Here is a 17,277-nt window from a genome sequence, read left to right as displayed (position 1 = left end):
AAAACGTGTCCTTTTCACAACAATGCTCAAGTTAACGTTCACCTACCATTACCATTCTAAGTGGTAAAAATGGGAAAACCTACAATTAGTGTAGTTGAAGCAAACAGAACTGGCGAGAGGGAAGTTAGATAAACAAGTGGGAGAAAGAATTAGAAGGAAATGTGGATAGAGTAAGATTAAATGGTTAAGAGGAGATTGGTGGAACTGTTGTGGGGCAGTTGGGTTGAAAAGCCTTTTGTTTGCACTACATTTTATTTAACAATATATAAAAGTCACCATTCAGTTTAAGGGTACATGCTGTGCATACAACTGTACAACATCGAATGTAATGAATTAACTGTGACAACAAATGCAAGTTCTTTCTTTTCAAGACTCAAATATGATACTTACACAGGAATCCAAATAGTCCATAGCACCGGTCCCCCCTCGCAGTTGGTGGAGCTGGGATTGCAGGCTCCCAATCTTGGCTTCTTTCCTTGTTAGCTCCATCTGAAGGTTGTCCAATTTCTCTTCCATTGCCCATATCTGCCTCCGATACCTGCCGTTATCAAGCATGCTTTGGGCATAAGCACTCTGCGCCTCATCACGAGCCTTTAGTGCCTGTTGAACAGAGACATCTAGGACATTAGCAGCAAAAACAGGAGTTGCTGGAAAACCTCAGCAGGTCTGGCAGCGCCTGTGAAGGGAAATCAGAGATAACGTTTCGTATCAAGTAACCCTTCCTCAGAACTGGACCTGAAACATTAACTCTGATTTCTCTCCACAGATGCCGCCAGACCTTGTTTTTTTTCTGTATTCATTCATGGGATGAGGGTGTCTCTGGCTGGGCAGCATTTATTGCCCAGACGGCAGTTAAGAGTCAAAAGCATTGCTGTGGGTCTGGAGTCACATGTAGGTCCAGACCAGGTAAGGATGGCAGCTTCCTTCCCTAAAGAGAATTAGTGAACCAGATGGGATTTTCCAACAATCGTCAATGGATTCATGGTCATTGTTAGATTCTTAATTCCAGACTTTATTTTATTGAATTCAAATTCCACCATCTGCCATGGTGGGATCAGAACCGAAGTCTGCACAACATTACCTGGGTCTCTGGATTAACAGCCCAGCGATAATGCCACTAGGCCATCGCCTCCCTCAAAAACAGCTTTTCCAGCAGTTTCTGTTTTCATTTCTGATTTACAGCATCCACCATTCTCTTGGTTTTCATTTAAGACATTAATGTGTTAACAGGAATGATACATTGTAAGGAGGAGTCCTGGGGTAATTGAAACCTGGTGAAATCCAGCATTTGTGTTATTACCAAAGTGCATTAATTAACCTCTACACCACAGAGCATTAGTTCAGCTCTACAACAGTTTTAATTCATCACTGTAGCACAGTATTAATTTACTTCCATAACAGTATTAAGTAATGCCTGTAGCACAGAGCATTAATTAGCCTGTAATTCACCTCTGCAAAAGAGTATTAATTCATCTCGAAATAACAGCAATAATTAACCTCTACAGTATGGGATATTAAGTAGCGTCTATAACACAGGGCATTAACTAGCCTCCTTAACAGAATGCTAAATCATCTCTCAAGCAGACTAATCATTCATGTCTAAAGTCTGTTCCTCCTGATGGAGAGGTTCAAGGCTGAGGGGTGGGGGTGGGGGTGGGGGGGTCACATTTTTACGGTCGGTGGAGAGAGATTTAAAAAAAGACATGAGGGGCAACCTTTTTGTCGCAAAGTGTTGTTCTCGTGTGGAATGAACTTCCAGAGGAAGTGGTGGATGTGGATCACAACGTTTAAAAGACATTTGGATGAGTACATGAATGGGAAACATTTGGAGGGATATGGGCCAGGGGCAGGCAGGTGGGACTAGCTTTGGCTGGGGTTATGATCAGCATGAACTGGTTGGGCCGAAGGGTCTGTTTCCGCACTCTACGCTTCTGTGATTCTAACAGCAATAATTAATCTCTACAGCACAGCATTTATTAGTGTCTGTAACACAACAGTAATTCATACCTACGTAGAACACAGCATTAACTAACATATATAGTCAGGATTATTAACACAGAGTATTAAGTCACTACCATAAATACAAAAGATTAATTCATCTCTATTAAGATGGTGCTAATTAATCCGAGAAGCACAAATTATTCAATCACCTCAATATCACAGAGTATTAATCAGACTCTATTCATACCAATTCACTTCAGTGCAAGTATGAAATGTGAGCATCAAGATGGAATCAAGTCTCTCACTGTTACTTCAATTGTTTTAAAAGTTCTCCTAAGAATAAAACATGGCTTTTTTTTTCAACAATGCTCAACCTTCACCTGTTCTAAGTCATAAAAATTGGAAAATTTATTTGTTTTGAAACAGACTCTGTTTTTGGTCAGCTTTATGTCCATGCATTCAGGAATTGTTGGAAACAAAATGTGCTGGATATCATTTGGCAGCATCTGTGGAGAGACAGGAGGCCAAAGTTTTGAGTCACAATGACTCTTCATCAGAGCCGGTGCTGAGCAATGCAACATGTTCATGTTGTAACAATCACAATTTCTGAGATCTGATGGACAGTAGGTAATAGTTACAAACATCAAAAAGGAAGAGGAATAAGAGCAATAACTCTGTTTGCATTGCCTTTTCAGGGAAAGCGCTCTCACGCTCTGCCATCTAAGGGAAAGAACATCACTCTCTGTTTTAAATGGATGACCCGTGGATTTTTATACAGTGACTCCTTCGGTCCATGAACACCCATGAGAGGAAACATCCTCTCCACATCCAACCTGTCAAGATCCTCAGGACGTTAAATATTTCTATCAAATCCCATCTTATCTTTCTAATCTTCAGTTAAATCACCATTAACTTCTGAATAAAAACATGTCCACAGCAGCAGATGGTACAGCACCCCAGCAGTAGGTGCGATGTGTAAAATTGCCATTTTAATTTTACAACACAATAAGAGCCAACAGAATGTGAATACAAGCTCACTGCTTATCAAGACTGAATTATTCCAAACGCTAGTTAATATCTTACTAGACAGTCTATGACGTGAAACTTTCTTTTATTCATTCATAGGATGTGGGCATTGCTGGCTGGGATGGCATTTATTGTGGTCGGGTGAACTGTGACGAGGAGACAGAGATCCTACAGCATGATCTAGGCAGGTTGGGTGAGTGAGAAAATCAATGGCAGATGCAGTATAATGTGAATAACTGTGAAGTTATTCACTTTGGAAGCAAAAACAAGAAGGCAGATTACTACCTGAATGGCTGTAAATTGGGAGAGGGGAATGTGCAGTGGGACCTGGGTGTCCTTGTGCCCCAGTCGCTAGACCATTTGGAGAGTCTTTTGGATACAGTGTTGTATTGCTGACAATGGTCATACCTTGTCTCGTTCCTTCTCCACTTCTTCCAGTTGTTGTAAAATGCTGGCAATCCTTTGCTTGTGCATCTGGCACTCTTTCAGGATCATCGCAGACTGGAGTCCAAGTCCTTCCTTCTCTTTCAGGTACTGGAATTAGAAAAGGTTTCTATCAGCAATGAAGAATGACAGTGGAACACCAGGGGGCACGACATACAGATGCGCTCCTGGATGGAGTTACATGGACAGTTTTAATTCCAAAACCATTCTCAATTCACAGCTTTCAGTGAGTTTGAAAGGGCTACAGTTGACTATTTGGAACAGATCATAGAATGCCCCCAGTGCAGATAGAAGCCATTCAGGCTATCAGGTCTACACTGACCCTCCCCAAAGACCCAGTACCCCTACATTCCCCAAGGTCAATCCACCTAACCCTCATATCCCTGGACACTATAAGCAATTTAGCATGGCCAAACCACCAAACCTGCACATCTTTGGGCTGTGGGTGGAAACCGGAACACCTGGAGGAAACACACGCAGCCACAAATGGGAAGAACATACAAACTCCACAGAGACAGCTGCACAAGAGTGGATTTGAACCTGAGTCCCTGGCACTGTGAGGCACCAGTGCTAACCACTGAGCCACCATGCTGCCGTAGACCATTCATACCATTAAATCTGCTCCACCATTCAACGGGATCATAGCCAAACTGATAGTCCACAACTTTCCTGCCTTTTCCCCCAATGCCTGATTCCCTGACTGATTAGCCCAGCCTTGACCTGGTCGTGTGTGTGTGTGTGTGTGTGTGTGTGTGTGTGTGTGTGTGTGTGTGTGTGTGTGTGTGTGTGTGTGTGTGAGTGTGTGTGTGTGTGTGACTGTATGTGTACATGTACGTGCGTTTGTGTGCATGTGATGTGTGTTTGTATGTGTGTGTGCATGTGTATGTGTGTGTGTACGAGTATAAGTGTGTGTGTGTGTGCGTGTGAGTGTGGGCTTGAGTTTGTGTGTGTGTGTGTGAGAGAGTGTGTGTGTGTGTGACTGTATGTGTATGTGTATGTGTGTGTGTGCGTTTGTGTGCATGTGATGTGTGTTTGTATGTGTGTGTGTGTGTGTGTGTGTGTGTGTGTGTGTGTGTGCGTGTGTGCATGTGTATGTGTGTGTGTGAGTGTGGGCTTGAGTTTGTGTGTGTGTGTGTCTGTGGGTATAAGTATGTGTGTGAGTGTGTGGGAGAGAAAAAACACTATCCAGATTAGCAGTAAATTCCTAACTCAGCAACACCAGTAAATGAGCAAACGTGAATGAACACCTTCAGTCAAGCAGAGCCAGAACTGAAAGCTGGAAGAGACCACGCCCCCATTTCACTCTGAAGAGTGGTTCTGGTGTTAAGGCTTGAAAGGGATGCAAGGTTAAATCTGAGCTTTTGGCAACACACTTGCAGAATGGAAACTCCTCATGACCTTCCTGGTCTAGATTAGGGAAGACTACAGGCATGTGTGGCAGAGCGGTAGTGTCGCTACCTCTGAGCCAGGAGCCTGGATTCATATCTCACTTGCTCCAGAAGTCTGTCACCACATCACTGAACTGGTTGATTAGGAAACATCTCGAGTAGCAAGATGGTCTACTGTCAGTGTAATCCAAATATCCAGGGTGCACGTTTTCAAATCCCACCATAGCGGACTGTTGGGATGTAAGTTGAATTCATTAGAAAATAAGGATTTGGAAGCTTATCTCAGTGATGGTGACCATGGCAACTATCGTCAATTGTTGTAAAAACTTTGGGGAGGGAAATCTGTCATCGTTATCCGGTCTGGCCTACATGTGACTCCAGAACTACGGCAATGTGGCTGACCTTTAACTGCTCTCTGAAATGCACAAGAAAGCATGTCAACTGGAGAACAGTTTTGGAATACTGCATTCAATTCTGGTCTCCGTGCTGCAGGAAATATGTTGTAAACCTCAAAGGGCCCCGATAAGATTTGCAAGGACATCGCAGGGTCTGAGCTATAGAGTGAGAGACTGAACAGGCCCTGGAGTGTCGGGAAGCTGAGGGGTAACCTTATAAAGGTTTATAAAATCGTGAGGGGCATGGACAGGGTGAATAGTCAAGGTCTTTTTTCCCAGGGTAGGGGAGTCCAAAACTAGAGGGCAAAGGTTTAAGGTGAGAGGGGAAAGATTTTAAAGGGGCCGAACGGGCAACTTTTTCACACAGAGGGTGGTCCGTGTATGGAATGAGCTGTCAGAGGAAGTGTTGGAGGTGGGTACGGTTACAACATTTAAAAGGCATCTGGATGGATACGTGAAAAGGAAGGGTTTAGAGGGAGATAGGCCAAATGCTGGTGGATGGGTCTAGATTACTTAAGGATATCTGGTCGGCATGGATGGGTTGGACCAAAGGGCTGTTTCCATGCTAAACAACACTATGACAGTTAGGGCTTGGCAGCAAATAGTTACAGGAATAGGCTGTTCAGTTCCTTGAGACTACTCTGCCATTCAATACAATCTTGGCTGGCTTCCCATCTCAACTCAACCTTCCCACTTCATCCCAATTTCTCAAGGAAACACAAATCTGTCTCTGTCCTGAATCAACCCAACGGCTTAGCATCATGCACAGGTCTCCGGGTCAGAATTCCAAAAAGAAATCTAATCTAATCTAATCTAATCTAATTTGCCGTGGAAAATTTCCTCTTGTCACCATTGTAAATAATCAGTGTCTTTCGCTGGAGTGTATGACCATTCTCACCTCACTCCTTATTCTAAGCTCCTGAACTAAGGGCAAAAATTCCAACAACACCAACCTAATTGAGCACCTTAAAAACATCACACATTTCAACTAGGTTGTCTCTCACTCTCCCAACTTTCAGCAAAATAGAGGTCCTTTCAACTCTGTCCCTCCTTAAAGGACAAGCACCTCATGGCGGGGGCGATGTTGTATCTTAATTACACTCACTGTAAGACAATAGAGTTCTTCCTTAGGTAAGGTGACCGAAATAGTACTCTAGGTCTGGTCTTACAAAGGTTTGACATAACTGTTACAACTCTTCACTCTTGTATACCAATCCATCCTTAATTAAAATCAGCATTTTAATTTTGTTCCCTCATTCTTTCTAGTGCTGTTGCTGCTTGTTTGCTCCTCATGAATCCATCCAAGGACAGCTAAATCCTTCTGAATATTAGCATTTTATTAGACTTCTGAATGAGCCTCTCAAATTTTGAATTTGATGTTAATCTCGCTCTTTGCGCACCTTCTCTGCACCCATAACTTTGTATTCCTCACTCTGTTCTATTGCCCTGATTCACTTTGTATGGTATGATCTGCCTGTACTGCATGCAAAACAAAACTTTTCACTGTGCCTCAGTACTTAAAACATCTGCCAAAAGAATATTAAAGTAGAATTGGGATAAAAACCAAAAGAAATGTGGACGCTGTAAATCAGGAACAAAAACAGAAGTTGCTGGAAAAGCTCAGCAGGTCTGACAGCATCTGTGAAGAAAAAAAATCAGAATTAACGTTTCAGGTCTGGTGACCCTTCCTCAGGACTTTGTCAGTTCTGCTTTCTCTCCACAGCTGAGGCAGGGGCAGACAATGGTCTAGTGGCGTTATCACTAGGCTGTTAATCCAAAAACCCAGGTAATGTTCTGGAGTCTCGGTTTGAATGCCACTGCAGCAGTTGGTAGAATTTGAGTTCAATAAATATCTGGAACTAAGAATCTAATGATGACCACGAATCCATTGTCAGGGGGAAAACCCATCTGGTTCACTAAGGCCCCTTTAGGGAAGGAAACAGCCATCCTTACCTGGTCTGGCCGACATGTGACTCCAGACCCATGGCAATGTGGTTGACTCTTAACTGCCTTCTGGGTAATTAGGGATGGGCAATAAATGCCACCTGGTCAGAGATACACTCATTCCCAAGAATGAATAAAGAGGAAAAACACAAATCCTTCCAGACCTGCTGATTTTTTCCAGCAACCTTTGTTTTCACTTAAGTATTGGAGCTGCTGCATGTCCTCTCATCTTTAAAAGTCAGTAAGGATTCAGGGTGCTGTATATGTAAATGTGCAACTCCACATGCTGTTCAGTCTGACCGAGTACGCAAGCAGTACACACTGAACTCAGTTGCTCCAGTGCTGTATCTATTTTATCACTCACAATGTGTTTTCTTGTTTTAAATCAACTAAACAGTGCGGTTAGTGAATCCCTGAAGAGTGGTCGATTCTCAGATCAATATCAGGGAGGGAATTTGTAGATCAGTGAGAGATACAGGGATTTGGATGAACAGCAGACTCAGTTACCTTGTCTCGGAGCTCCTCCGCCTGCTGTAGCTCCATGGCAGTGTCATGAAACCTCTGAACCAATTCCTGTCTGTCCTCAAGAGCTTCCTTCCGATCCTGATCCATGATATCCAGGAGAGCCTTCTCTGTGCTGGGGAGATTGTTTCTTACCTTTCGGAAGAATGAAAAAGAGCTCGGAGTTTACTCTGACACAGTGTGCTCCGTTTCCGAGGAGTGACAGTAATGACCAAAATGTCCATACGCATGCCATGGGGGAATGCCTTAATGTGGTAATTGGTAGAATTTAGATTCAATCATTTTTATTTATTCATAGGACGTAGGAGTTACTCACTAGGAGCCAGCATTTAATACCCATTCTGAAAGGAATCGCTGGGCTCGTTGGGCAGCATGATGGCTCAGTGTTTAGCCCTGCTGCCTTACTCTGCAAGGGACCCAGGTTTGATTCCAGCCTCAGACGACTGTCTGTGTGGAGTTTGCACATTCTCCCTGTGTCTGCATGAGTTTCCTCCAGGTGCTCCGGTTTCCTCCCACAATCCAAAGATGTACAGGTTCAGAGGATTGGTCATGATAAATTGCCCGTGGTGTTCAGGCTAGGTGGGTTAGCCATGGGAAAGGCAGGGTTTGTAGGGAAGGGTTCTAGGTCTGGGTGGGATACCCTTCAGAGGGCTGGTGTAAATGTAATGGGCTGACTGGCCTGCTCCCACACTGTAGGTTTACTATGACTCAAAATATTGACTCCGTTGCTCTCTCTCCACAGCAGCTGTGTTTCTCCAGCAATTTCTGCTGGTTTCCCTTGAGAAGGTGTTGGTGAGTTGCATTTTTAAACTGCTGCAGTCAATTTGGTGCAGACAAACTCTCAATGCCACTGGGGAGAGAGTTCCAGGGTTTTGACCCAGCCACAGTAAAGAGAGGACAATGCATTTCTAAGTCAGGATGGTGAGTGGCTCAGTGGGGAACTTGCAGGGGGTGGTGTTCCTGTGTATCTGCTGTCTCTGTCCTTCTAGATGGTAGGGATCATGGGTTCGCAAGGTGCCATATGAGGATCTTCGGTGAATTTCTGCAGTGCAACTTGTCGATAGTACACACTGCTGCTACTGAGCGTCGGTAACGGATGGAATGTATATTGTTGGTGGTAGATACGGAGAAAATCAAGCATGTTACTTCAACCTGGATGGGGTCAAGCTTGTTGCACCCATCCAGGCAAGTGGGGTGCATTCCATCACACTGCTGACTCGTGCCTTGTAGATGGTGGACAGGCTTTGGGGAGTCAGGAGGTGAGTTAGTATTCCTAGCCTCTGATCTGCTCGTGTTACCACAGTATTAATATGGTGAGTCCAGTTCAATTTCGGGTCAAAGATAACCCTTGGGATGTCGATTAAAATGAAACAAATAATATGTCCATGAGGAGTCTCCCTCAATCAGCTGCAATTACCATGATATTCTATTTGACCAGGGAAATGGTCAGAGCACAGGCCCAGCTGGATACAGTCAGTGTCAGCACACGTTTACTTCCCATTGAGGTCATCACAGCAAACATGGAATTTGGTTGTGGTCCTTCTCATTCACAAAGGAATGTGGAGTTGCTGGCCACACTGAGGTCACTAGGAGTTATGTGTCAGACCTGAGCCACATGCTTTAATACTTACAGCTGTAGGTCAGTGGGTAACGCTCTCACCACTTAAAGAGATTATGGGTTCATATCCTGCTCTCCACCTTGCCTGATGTTGTATTGCAGTAAGATGTGAAAATTGGAGCAGGACAAGATCATGCAGCCTTTCCCACCAGTTGGTGTATTGATGTCTCATCCATCAGTGACCTCAAGACCATTTTCCTCTTTGTTCCTTTCTAATTCCTTTAGGGGAGGTAGAATATTTAAAGATTCATGACAGGAGAACTCCTCTTTAACTCTGTCTTAAGCGAGGGACCACCATCCTCCCTTTGAAACTGTGACCCTCCCTCCCAGACGTGGAGTTTCCCCTTTGCCGGGGTATGTTCTCCCAGCATTTACCCTTTCTGGGCCCTCAGAACCTTTCATGTCCCAATAAAATTAAAAACTTTGCAGCAAATGGAGTGACGTTCACATCCTGTCGATTTCCCCATGTAGAAGTTAATTACCTGCACAAAGCGTTGGAGCTCATAGACTGTGGTCTGTAACTGGTCATTGTCATGCTGCAATTGTATGATGCTCTGTCTGCTCGGCATGTTCTCCATGTCCTTCTTCAGCTTGTTGGAGAGACTGCGGGCCATCAGACACTCCTCCTCGATTCCCTGCAGTTTGCATCTCAACTGGTCAGTCTGGAAGAGGACTCATCAGGTTACAAAGGTCAAGACACCCCTGACCTGACTCTCAGTCGAAAGACCAACAGCAACATGCGGTGTCCGACCTAATGCGCGACAAGTCAAGTGAAACCTGCGTTGTGGACTCTAAGTATTGTCCTTAAAGGAAAATATCTACGGAGGTCAGTTACTGAACACATTCATATGAGTCTGCTAATGTTCTTTTATCAGAAAGAATAAAATGTATCTTAAACAAGAAAAAGATGTGACACTGGACAAAATGTTGGGAAGTTTTTTATTGTATTATGGTGGAAGGACTTTTTATTTCTTTGTCTTTCTAATTTATTCCTGCAATCTTGTCCTTTGGAAGGTCAGTAATGTTGAGCTTTTTAGTTGTAATTTTTTCCCTAAGAATTGGTCCTCGGGGATCTGTACCTAAGATGGCACTGTCGGTGGCACCTTGTAAACTTTTCACTGCACCCGTGGGTACATGTGCTAATAAACTCAATGCAAGTTGTCTTGCTCAGGCTGACACATCTACAATCAGGTAGATTCAATCGAGTTTTGAAGAAGGGTCCCGACTTTCCTGCTCCTCTGATGCTGCCCGGCCTGCTGTGTTCCTCCAGCTCCACACTGTGTTATCTCTGATTCCAGTTCTTACTATTTCTAATTCAATAGATACATTGTTTTCCATGATTTCTTACTGGAAAGTTTAACATTCCTGCTTCTTTCTCTATTATTCACACACTCTGACCCGCTGACTGACTTCCCTCTGGATTTTTCTGCGTATTCCTGGACGCCTGTGGGTAGCCAACAAGACAGTTTTATTCTACTTTTAGTGCTTCAAGCTATTAATCCCCATCTCTTCGCTTAAAGGATTGTAAAACCTCATTAAAAATATATACAAACAGACAATACAAGCTGCAAAGAGCAAAAAATATTAAACTAAAACCACTGTTTCCACTTGTAAAAGCACAAGTAGACATATAAATTAAACTAAACTTTCACCATTATTTTTAACAATATCAATTAACCAGTGGCCAGGGACTGCTTCCATTCCTAACCCTAACCTAACCCTAACCCTAACCTAACCCAAACTCTGACCCTAACCTAACCCTAACCCTAATCCCAACCCTAATCCTAACCCTAATATAACACCAACCATTCAGTAAGAGCACGAGAAAGCTACAAAATGGTGTTTGTTTCTCATTCCCATCATGTTTCCCCGCATATTCCCCCAATATCTTATTCCCTCAAAGAATCGAGTCATACAGCATGGAAGCAGACTCTTCAGCCCAACCAGTCCATGCCGAACAGAATCCCAAACCTTACTAGTCCCATCTGCCTGCTCCTGGCCCATACCCCTCCTATTTGAAATAGCTGCACAGAGGCCGGTATCCAATCACCAGGTCACCCTTTATTTTCTTGTACACAGTGAACTAGCTGTGGTCGGCCTGCTCGGGATCAGGAGATGCTGAATCCCCTGTTTAAATCTGTCACCAAGGGCTCACTGATTGGCTCAGGTTAACAACCCCGATCAGGGTTCTCACAGTCTCAGAGGCAATAAGGACTGGCAGATGCTCGGAGTCAGAGGCAACAAAATGTGGGGCAGGAAAAGCACAGCAGGTCAGGCAGCATCGGAGGAGCAGGAAATTCGACGTTTCAGGTCGAGACCCTTCATTGGGAATATAAGATCCACCTGGTTCCAATCACTAATGCATTTACTGGAGTGTCTTTTAAACATTGTAACTGTACTTCTTCCTCAGGAAGTTCATTCTTAATGCGGACCACCCTCTGCATAAAAGAACTGCCCCCAATGTCTTTCTTGAAGCTCTCGTCTCTCACCTTAAAAATAGTCATGAAATCCCCCACCCTAGGGAAAAGACACTAACAATTCACCTTACCTATACCCCTCATGATTTTATAAACCACCATAATGCCACCCCTTAATCCCATGCTCCAGTGAAGTAAGTCCTATATTTCTTATTTAGACAGGTAACATCATTTGAAAGGGTAATATGTACCCTGCACTGTCTCAATGCTGCCCCTCAGAGTCCCTCCATTGCTTTCGGGGTTTATGTACGCGTGGAGTAAAAAAAATTCCATCCAGTTAAACATTGGGAAAGCTGCAGCCGTCTTCGCCATCTGCCAGTGATAATGGGAACTGCAGATGCTGGAGAGTCCAAGATAACAAAGTGTGAGGCTGGATCTACACAGCAGGCCAAGCAGCGTTTCAGGAGCACAAAAGCTGATGTTTTGGGCCTAGACCGATCATCAGAAAAGGGGGATGGGGAGAGGGTTCTGAAATAAATAGGGAGATGGACCGAAGATGGATAGAGGAGAAGATAGGTGGAGAGGACAATATGGGTGGGGAGGTAGGGAGGAGATAGGTCAGTCCAGGGAGGATGGACAGGTCAAGGGGGTGGGATGAGGTTAGTAGGTAGGAAATGGAGGTGCGGCTTGAGGTGAGAGGAGGGGATGGCACGGGGGATGAACTGTGTTCAGTTTGAAGGCACTAACTTAGCCTATCAGTAGGTCAGCCAATTCTATCCCACGGTCGCCCTGTTGTAGGAAGGATATCATTGAGCTGGAGAGGGTTCGGAAGGGCTGTACCAGGATGCTGCTGGGAAAAGAGGGTTTGAGTTATAAGGAGAGGCTGGATGGGATGGGACATTTTTTAGGAGGTTGACAGGTGACCTTATAGAGGTTTATAAAATCATGAGGGACACAGATAAGGTGGATGGCAAATGTCTTTTCCCTAGAGGGGAGGATTTCAAAACTAGGGGGCATATTTTAAGGTGAGGGGACAAAGAATTAAAAATGATGCAGGGGCTTTTTTTGTTACACAGAGGGTGGTCCACATGTGGGATGAACATCCTGAGGAAGTGGGGGATGTGGGTACAGTTACAACATTTAAAAAACATTTGGATAAGGACACGAATAAGAAATGTTGGAAGCAATATGGGCCAGGTGGGACTAGTTTAGTTTGGGATTATACCTGGACCGTGCTGTTGGACTGTATGACCATGCTCCTGACCCCACCCTGGTGATCACACCTAACACCACATCCCCAACATCTCCCCACAACCTCCACTCCCCCCAACCACCATGGACCTCTCCTGTTTTCATCACCCCTCTTCTAAGGATTTTGCTCTGGGGTTATAGTGCTCCTGACCAAAATGTGGACTATGTTTATCAACTTGTTTCTGAGAAGATTAGGCATTAACCCCCTTCCCAGCATGAAGAAAAGATTTCAAAGCCTTTGAGCGAAAGAAATGTGCACCTTGTTACAAGACTCCCCCCCGTAAGTTTATGTTTGTTTCATTCTTAAAAGGAGATATTCTTGGTTTGCTTTGGATGTGAGGCATTCCTTAGAGGGCACACAAGGTGGCGCCAATTCCTCTGTCATCACCAGCTCGATTCTCGATTGGCAGATTCCGAAAGATCAAACTCGTCATGAAATTAAAGACCTTCACAGCACAAACAATACATTATCCATGCGTGCTTTTTCTTCATTTTTTAATGTATCTTTAGAACATGGGCGTCGCTGGCTGGGCCCAGTATTTATTACCCTGTCCCTAGTTGCCCCTTGAGAAGGTGGGGGTGAGCTGCCTTCTTGAACCACTGCCGTCCACCTGCTGTGGGTTGACCCACAATGCCCTTAGGGACGGAATTCCAGGATTTTGACCCAGCAACAGTAAAGGAATATTTCCAAATCAGGACGATCAATGGCTTTGAGAGAAACTTGCAGGTGCTGGTGTTCCTATGGAAATGATGCCCTTGTCCTTCTAGATGGAAGTGGTGGTGGGTTTGGAAGCTGCTGTCTGAGGATCTGCTGAATTTCTGCAGTGCATCTTGTAGATAGTACACACTGCAGCTACTGAGTGTTGCTGGTGGAGGGAGTGGATGTTTGTGGATGTGGTGCCAATCAAGCGGCTGCTTTGTCCTGGATGGTGTCGAGCTTCCTGAGTGTTGTTGGGGCTGCACACATCCAGACAAGTGGGGAGTACTCCATCGCACTCCTAATACATGTTATTCACAAAGAACTTTCACTTTTTCAACATCAATTCCTCCTTCTGCCCATCTCACTTCGAGTTTCTGGCCTCTTCTCCTGAGCACCAAATGGTCATTACTTTTTGGGAAGTAGTGGTTACAGCTGACCTTTGTTAATCATGCTGAAGGCTTCAATAAAGCCTATTGTTAAATTACAAATTGTTCAGTTTCGAGGCTTTTTACTGACTTAAGCCTTTAGACTCACTGTGCACCAATGCTTCACGCATGAGGATATTGACCTGACGGCTAACAAGATGAATTCCTGGTAGGGTTGAAGATATTGAGGTCAAAAATCTGTCCTGGACCCCAAAATCTTTTAAAAAATAATCAACTCTTTCATGGGATGCGGACATCGCTGGCAAGGCCCGTTCATAAATCAGAGACAATGGGAACTGCAGATGCTGGAAAATTTGAGATAACAAAGTGTGGAGCTGGATGAACACAGCAGGACGAGCAGCATCTTAGGAGCACAAAAGCTGACGTTTCGGGCCTAGATCCTTCATGAGAAAAGTGTTTTGGTCAATACTGATGAGCATTTCATGCTGACCATTGCTGAGGTGAGGTTTCGATTCCTGAATTATTGAATTTAAACCCTGCTAGCCATCATCCCAGAGGAAACAACCAGTAACACTGGAAATGAACACACTACTGAAAAATATCATCATTGTCCACGATCACTGACAAATGGGCACAATTGTAGGAAATTCCGTGTCACTGGTAATGAGTTCTGCGAGCCCTTCTGTAGCTGACGAGCCAGATCTCCCACCATACACGTGGCAGGTGTTTCTAGGAGGTGGAACTAGTCCTTGGCCTTGAGATCATTGGGATTCCTGTCACTGGTTCCTTTTCCCTACCTCTTCTTGCTGACAGATTGTCGTGTCCCTTCCAACTGGAGGTACCCCCAAGTCTTTCTGAACAAAGGTCTCCCAAGTGTTGACATCCGTTTCTCAGGGAGCCTTTCAAATACTTCCATCATCGTCCTGTCATTCCAGTGCCCTTCTTGAGCTGGCAGAAGAAGATCCACTTTGGCAGGTGGACCCAAAGCGCATGGCTGGTAGATGGCGGGCAGGGCTTTGGGGAGTCAGGAGGTGAGTTACTCAACCCAGTATTCCTAGCCTCTGACCTGCTCTTGCAGCCCCTGTGTTTGGCAGTTGGATAGAAGCACATGCCTGGTCTAGCGGAGTTGGTTTCGGGTGATCCTGGTGCTACTGGATCCTTTAAGGACACTGATGTTAACTCGCCTATCATCCCCACCGACGTGGGGGATCTATCTCAAACAGCATTGAAGTTCACAAGACACATTGGAGCAGTATACCAGTTTTACAGGTTTAATTGGGCTGGGATAGTGGGATTTGAACCTATTAGCCAGGAACATGCTAAATAATTAATCCAGTGACGTTACCACTGGGCCATATCTCCCCCATTGAGAGTAGACTTATGCAAACTAAAACTAGACAAACCTGGAAGAACACAGGCAGCATCTGCAGAAAAGGAGCAGTCAGTGTTTCATGTATTATAAGATAATAAAATGTGAGGCTGGATGAACACAGCGGGCCAAGCAGCATCTCAGGAGCACAAAAACTTCATGTATTTACTCCTCTTCATTCCTTTCCTCCAGATGCTGCCTGGCCTGCTGTGTTCTTCCAGCCTCCTGTTTGTATACCTTGAATTCCAGCATCTGCAGCTTTTTTTTTGTCCCTACAACTAGACCAAAGTGGGTGAGTGTTCAAACAACTAAACTGGCAAGGTATGCAGGAGACAGTATTCCGTATGGGAACAGAAAGTTGTCAGCGATGACATTATGACCCTGGATAAAGTAACTTGCTTTGATTTTGTCATTTCCATTCCAGTCGTGTGAGCTTCCAAAGACAATAGTGATTTTGTTTTTGTTACTGAGTCCCACTAGGGGGCTTTTTAACCCAAAATCAGCCTCGGGTTTGGAAAAGTGAAATGGTTCTGCAGCCCAGGCTGCAGGGGACCTTGGAAACGACTGCCTGGCTCATCATCAACAACATGCACCAAAATCACGGCTGGTGCTCCCAGTTGTAGGAAAATATGTCTTTACAAATGTTTCAGAATTAACAGGAACAGTCTAAAAACATTTTAGAATTAACAGGAACAGTGTATTGAAGCTTTAAAAGACCATATGCTTTCTTTCTCTCTCTTGTAAGTTATTGCTTTTACATATATACAAAAACACACGCACACACACACACAAAGTGACACACACACTAACTCACACACTAACACACTAGCACACACACACACACAAACTCACACAGACACAGACACACAAACTGACACACACACACACAAACACAAACTGACACACACACCAACTGACACACACACAGAGACACACAAACTGACACACACACACACTGACACACAGACACACAAACTGACACACACACACACAAACTGACACCCACACACACACAATCTGACACCCACACACACACACCAACTGACACACACACACCAACTCACACACACACACACAGACACACAAACACACACACACACACAAATTGACACCCACACACACACCAAATGACACACACACACACACCAACTGACACACACACACACAGGCACACAAACACACACACACACACACAAACTGACATACACACACAAACTGACACACACACACACAAATTGACACCCACACACACACAAACTGACACACACACACAAACTGACACACACACAAACTGACACACACACACACACACACACAAACACACACATAAACTGACACACACACAAACTGACACACACACACACACACACACACACACAAACACACAAACTGACACACACACACACAAACTGACACACATGCGCGCACACACACACTGACACACACACACAAACACACAAACTGACACACACACACACACAAACTGACACACACACACACAAACTGACACACACACACAAACTGACACACGCACACACAAACACACACACAAACACACAAACTGACACACACACTTACACACACACACACACACACACACACTAACTCACACACACGAACTGACACACACACTAACTCTCACACAAACTGACACACACTAACTCATATTCACAAACTGACACACACAAACTAACTCTCACACAAACTCACACACACACTAACTGACACACACAAACTGACACACACAGTAACTGACACACACAGTAACTGACACACTAACTGACACACACACTAACTCACACACTAATGCACACACACACGAATTGACACACACACTAACTCTCAAACAAACTGACACACACTAACTCACACACAC

General features: G+C 44.5%; 1 protein-coding gene across 3 annotated transcripts in view; it reads right to left on the bottom strand.

The window, feature by feature from the left end:
- Nucleotides 1–17,277, bottom strand: part of LOC125447303 (caspase recruitment domain-containing protein 11-like) — a 113,295-nt gene that overhangs the window by 58,040 nt on the left and 37,978 nt on the right. For 2 of the 3 annotated variants that reach the window (XM_048521612.2, XM_048521614.2), the window contains exons 5-8: nt 9,761–9,940; nt 7,646–7,795; nt 3,376–3,501; nt 391–600 (exon numbers count right to left, since the gene is read on the bottom strand). In XM_048521612.2, coding sequence (XP_048377569.2) covers nt 391–600; nt 3,376–3,501; nt 7,646–7,795; nt 9,761–9,940 — 666 coding nt within the window. The remainder of the gene's footprint in view (nt 1–390; nt 601–3,375; nt 3,502–7,645; nt 7,796–9,760; nt 9,941–17,277) is intronic. The other variant, XM_048521613.2, reaches the window with a different exon arrangement.

This window comes from Stegostoma tigrinum, chromosome 38 (genome assembly GCF_030684315.1).
Source record: "Stegostoma tigrinum isolate sSteTig4 chromosome 38, sSteTig4.hap1, whole genome shotgun sequence".
Taxonomy (NCBI): Eukaryota; Metazoa; Chordata; class Chondrichthyes; order Orectolobiformes; family Stegostomatidae; genus Stegostoma; species Stegostoma tigrinum.
The sequence above is the reverse complement of the archived record's forward strand: the minus strand, read 5'-3'. Positions and strand labels throughout refer to the sequence as shown.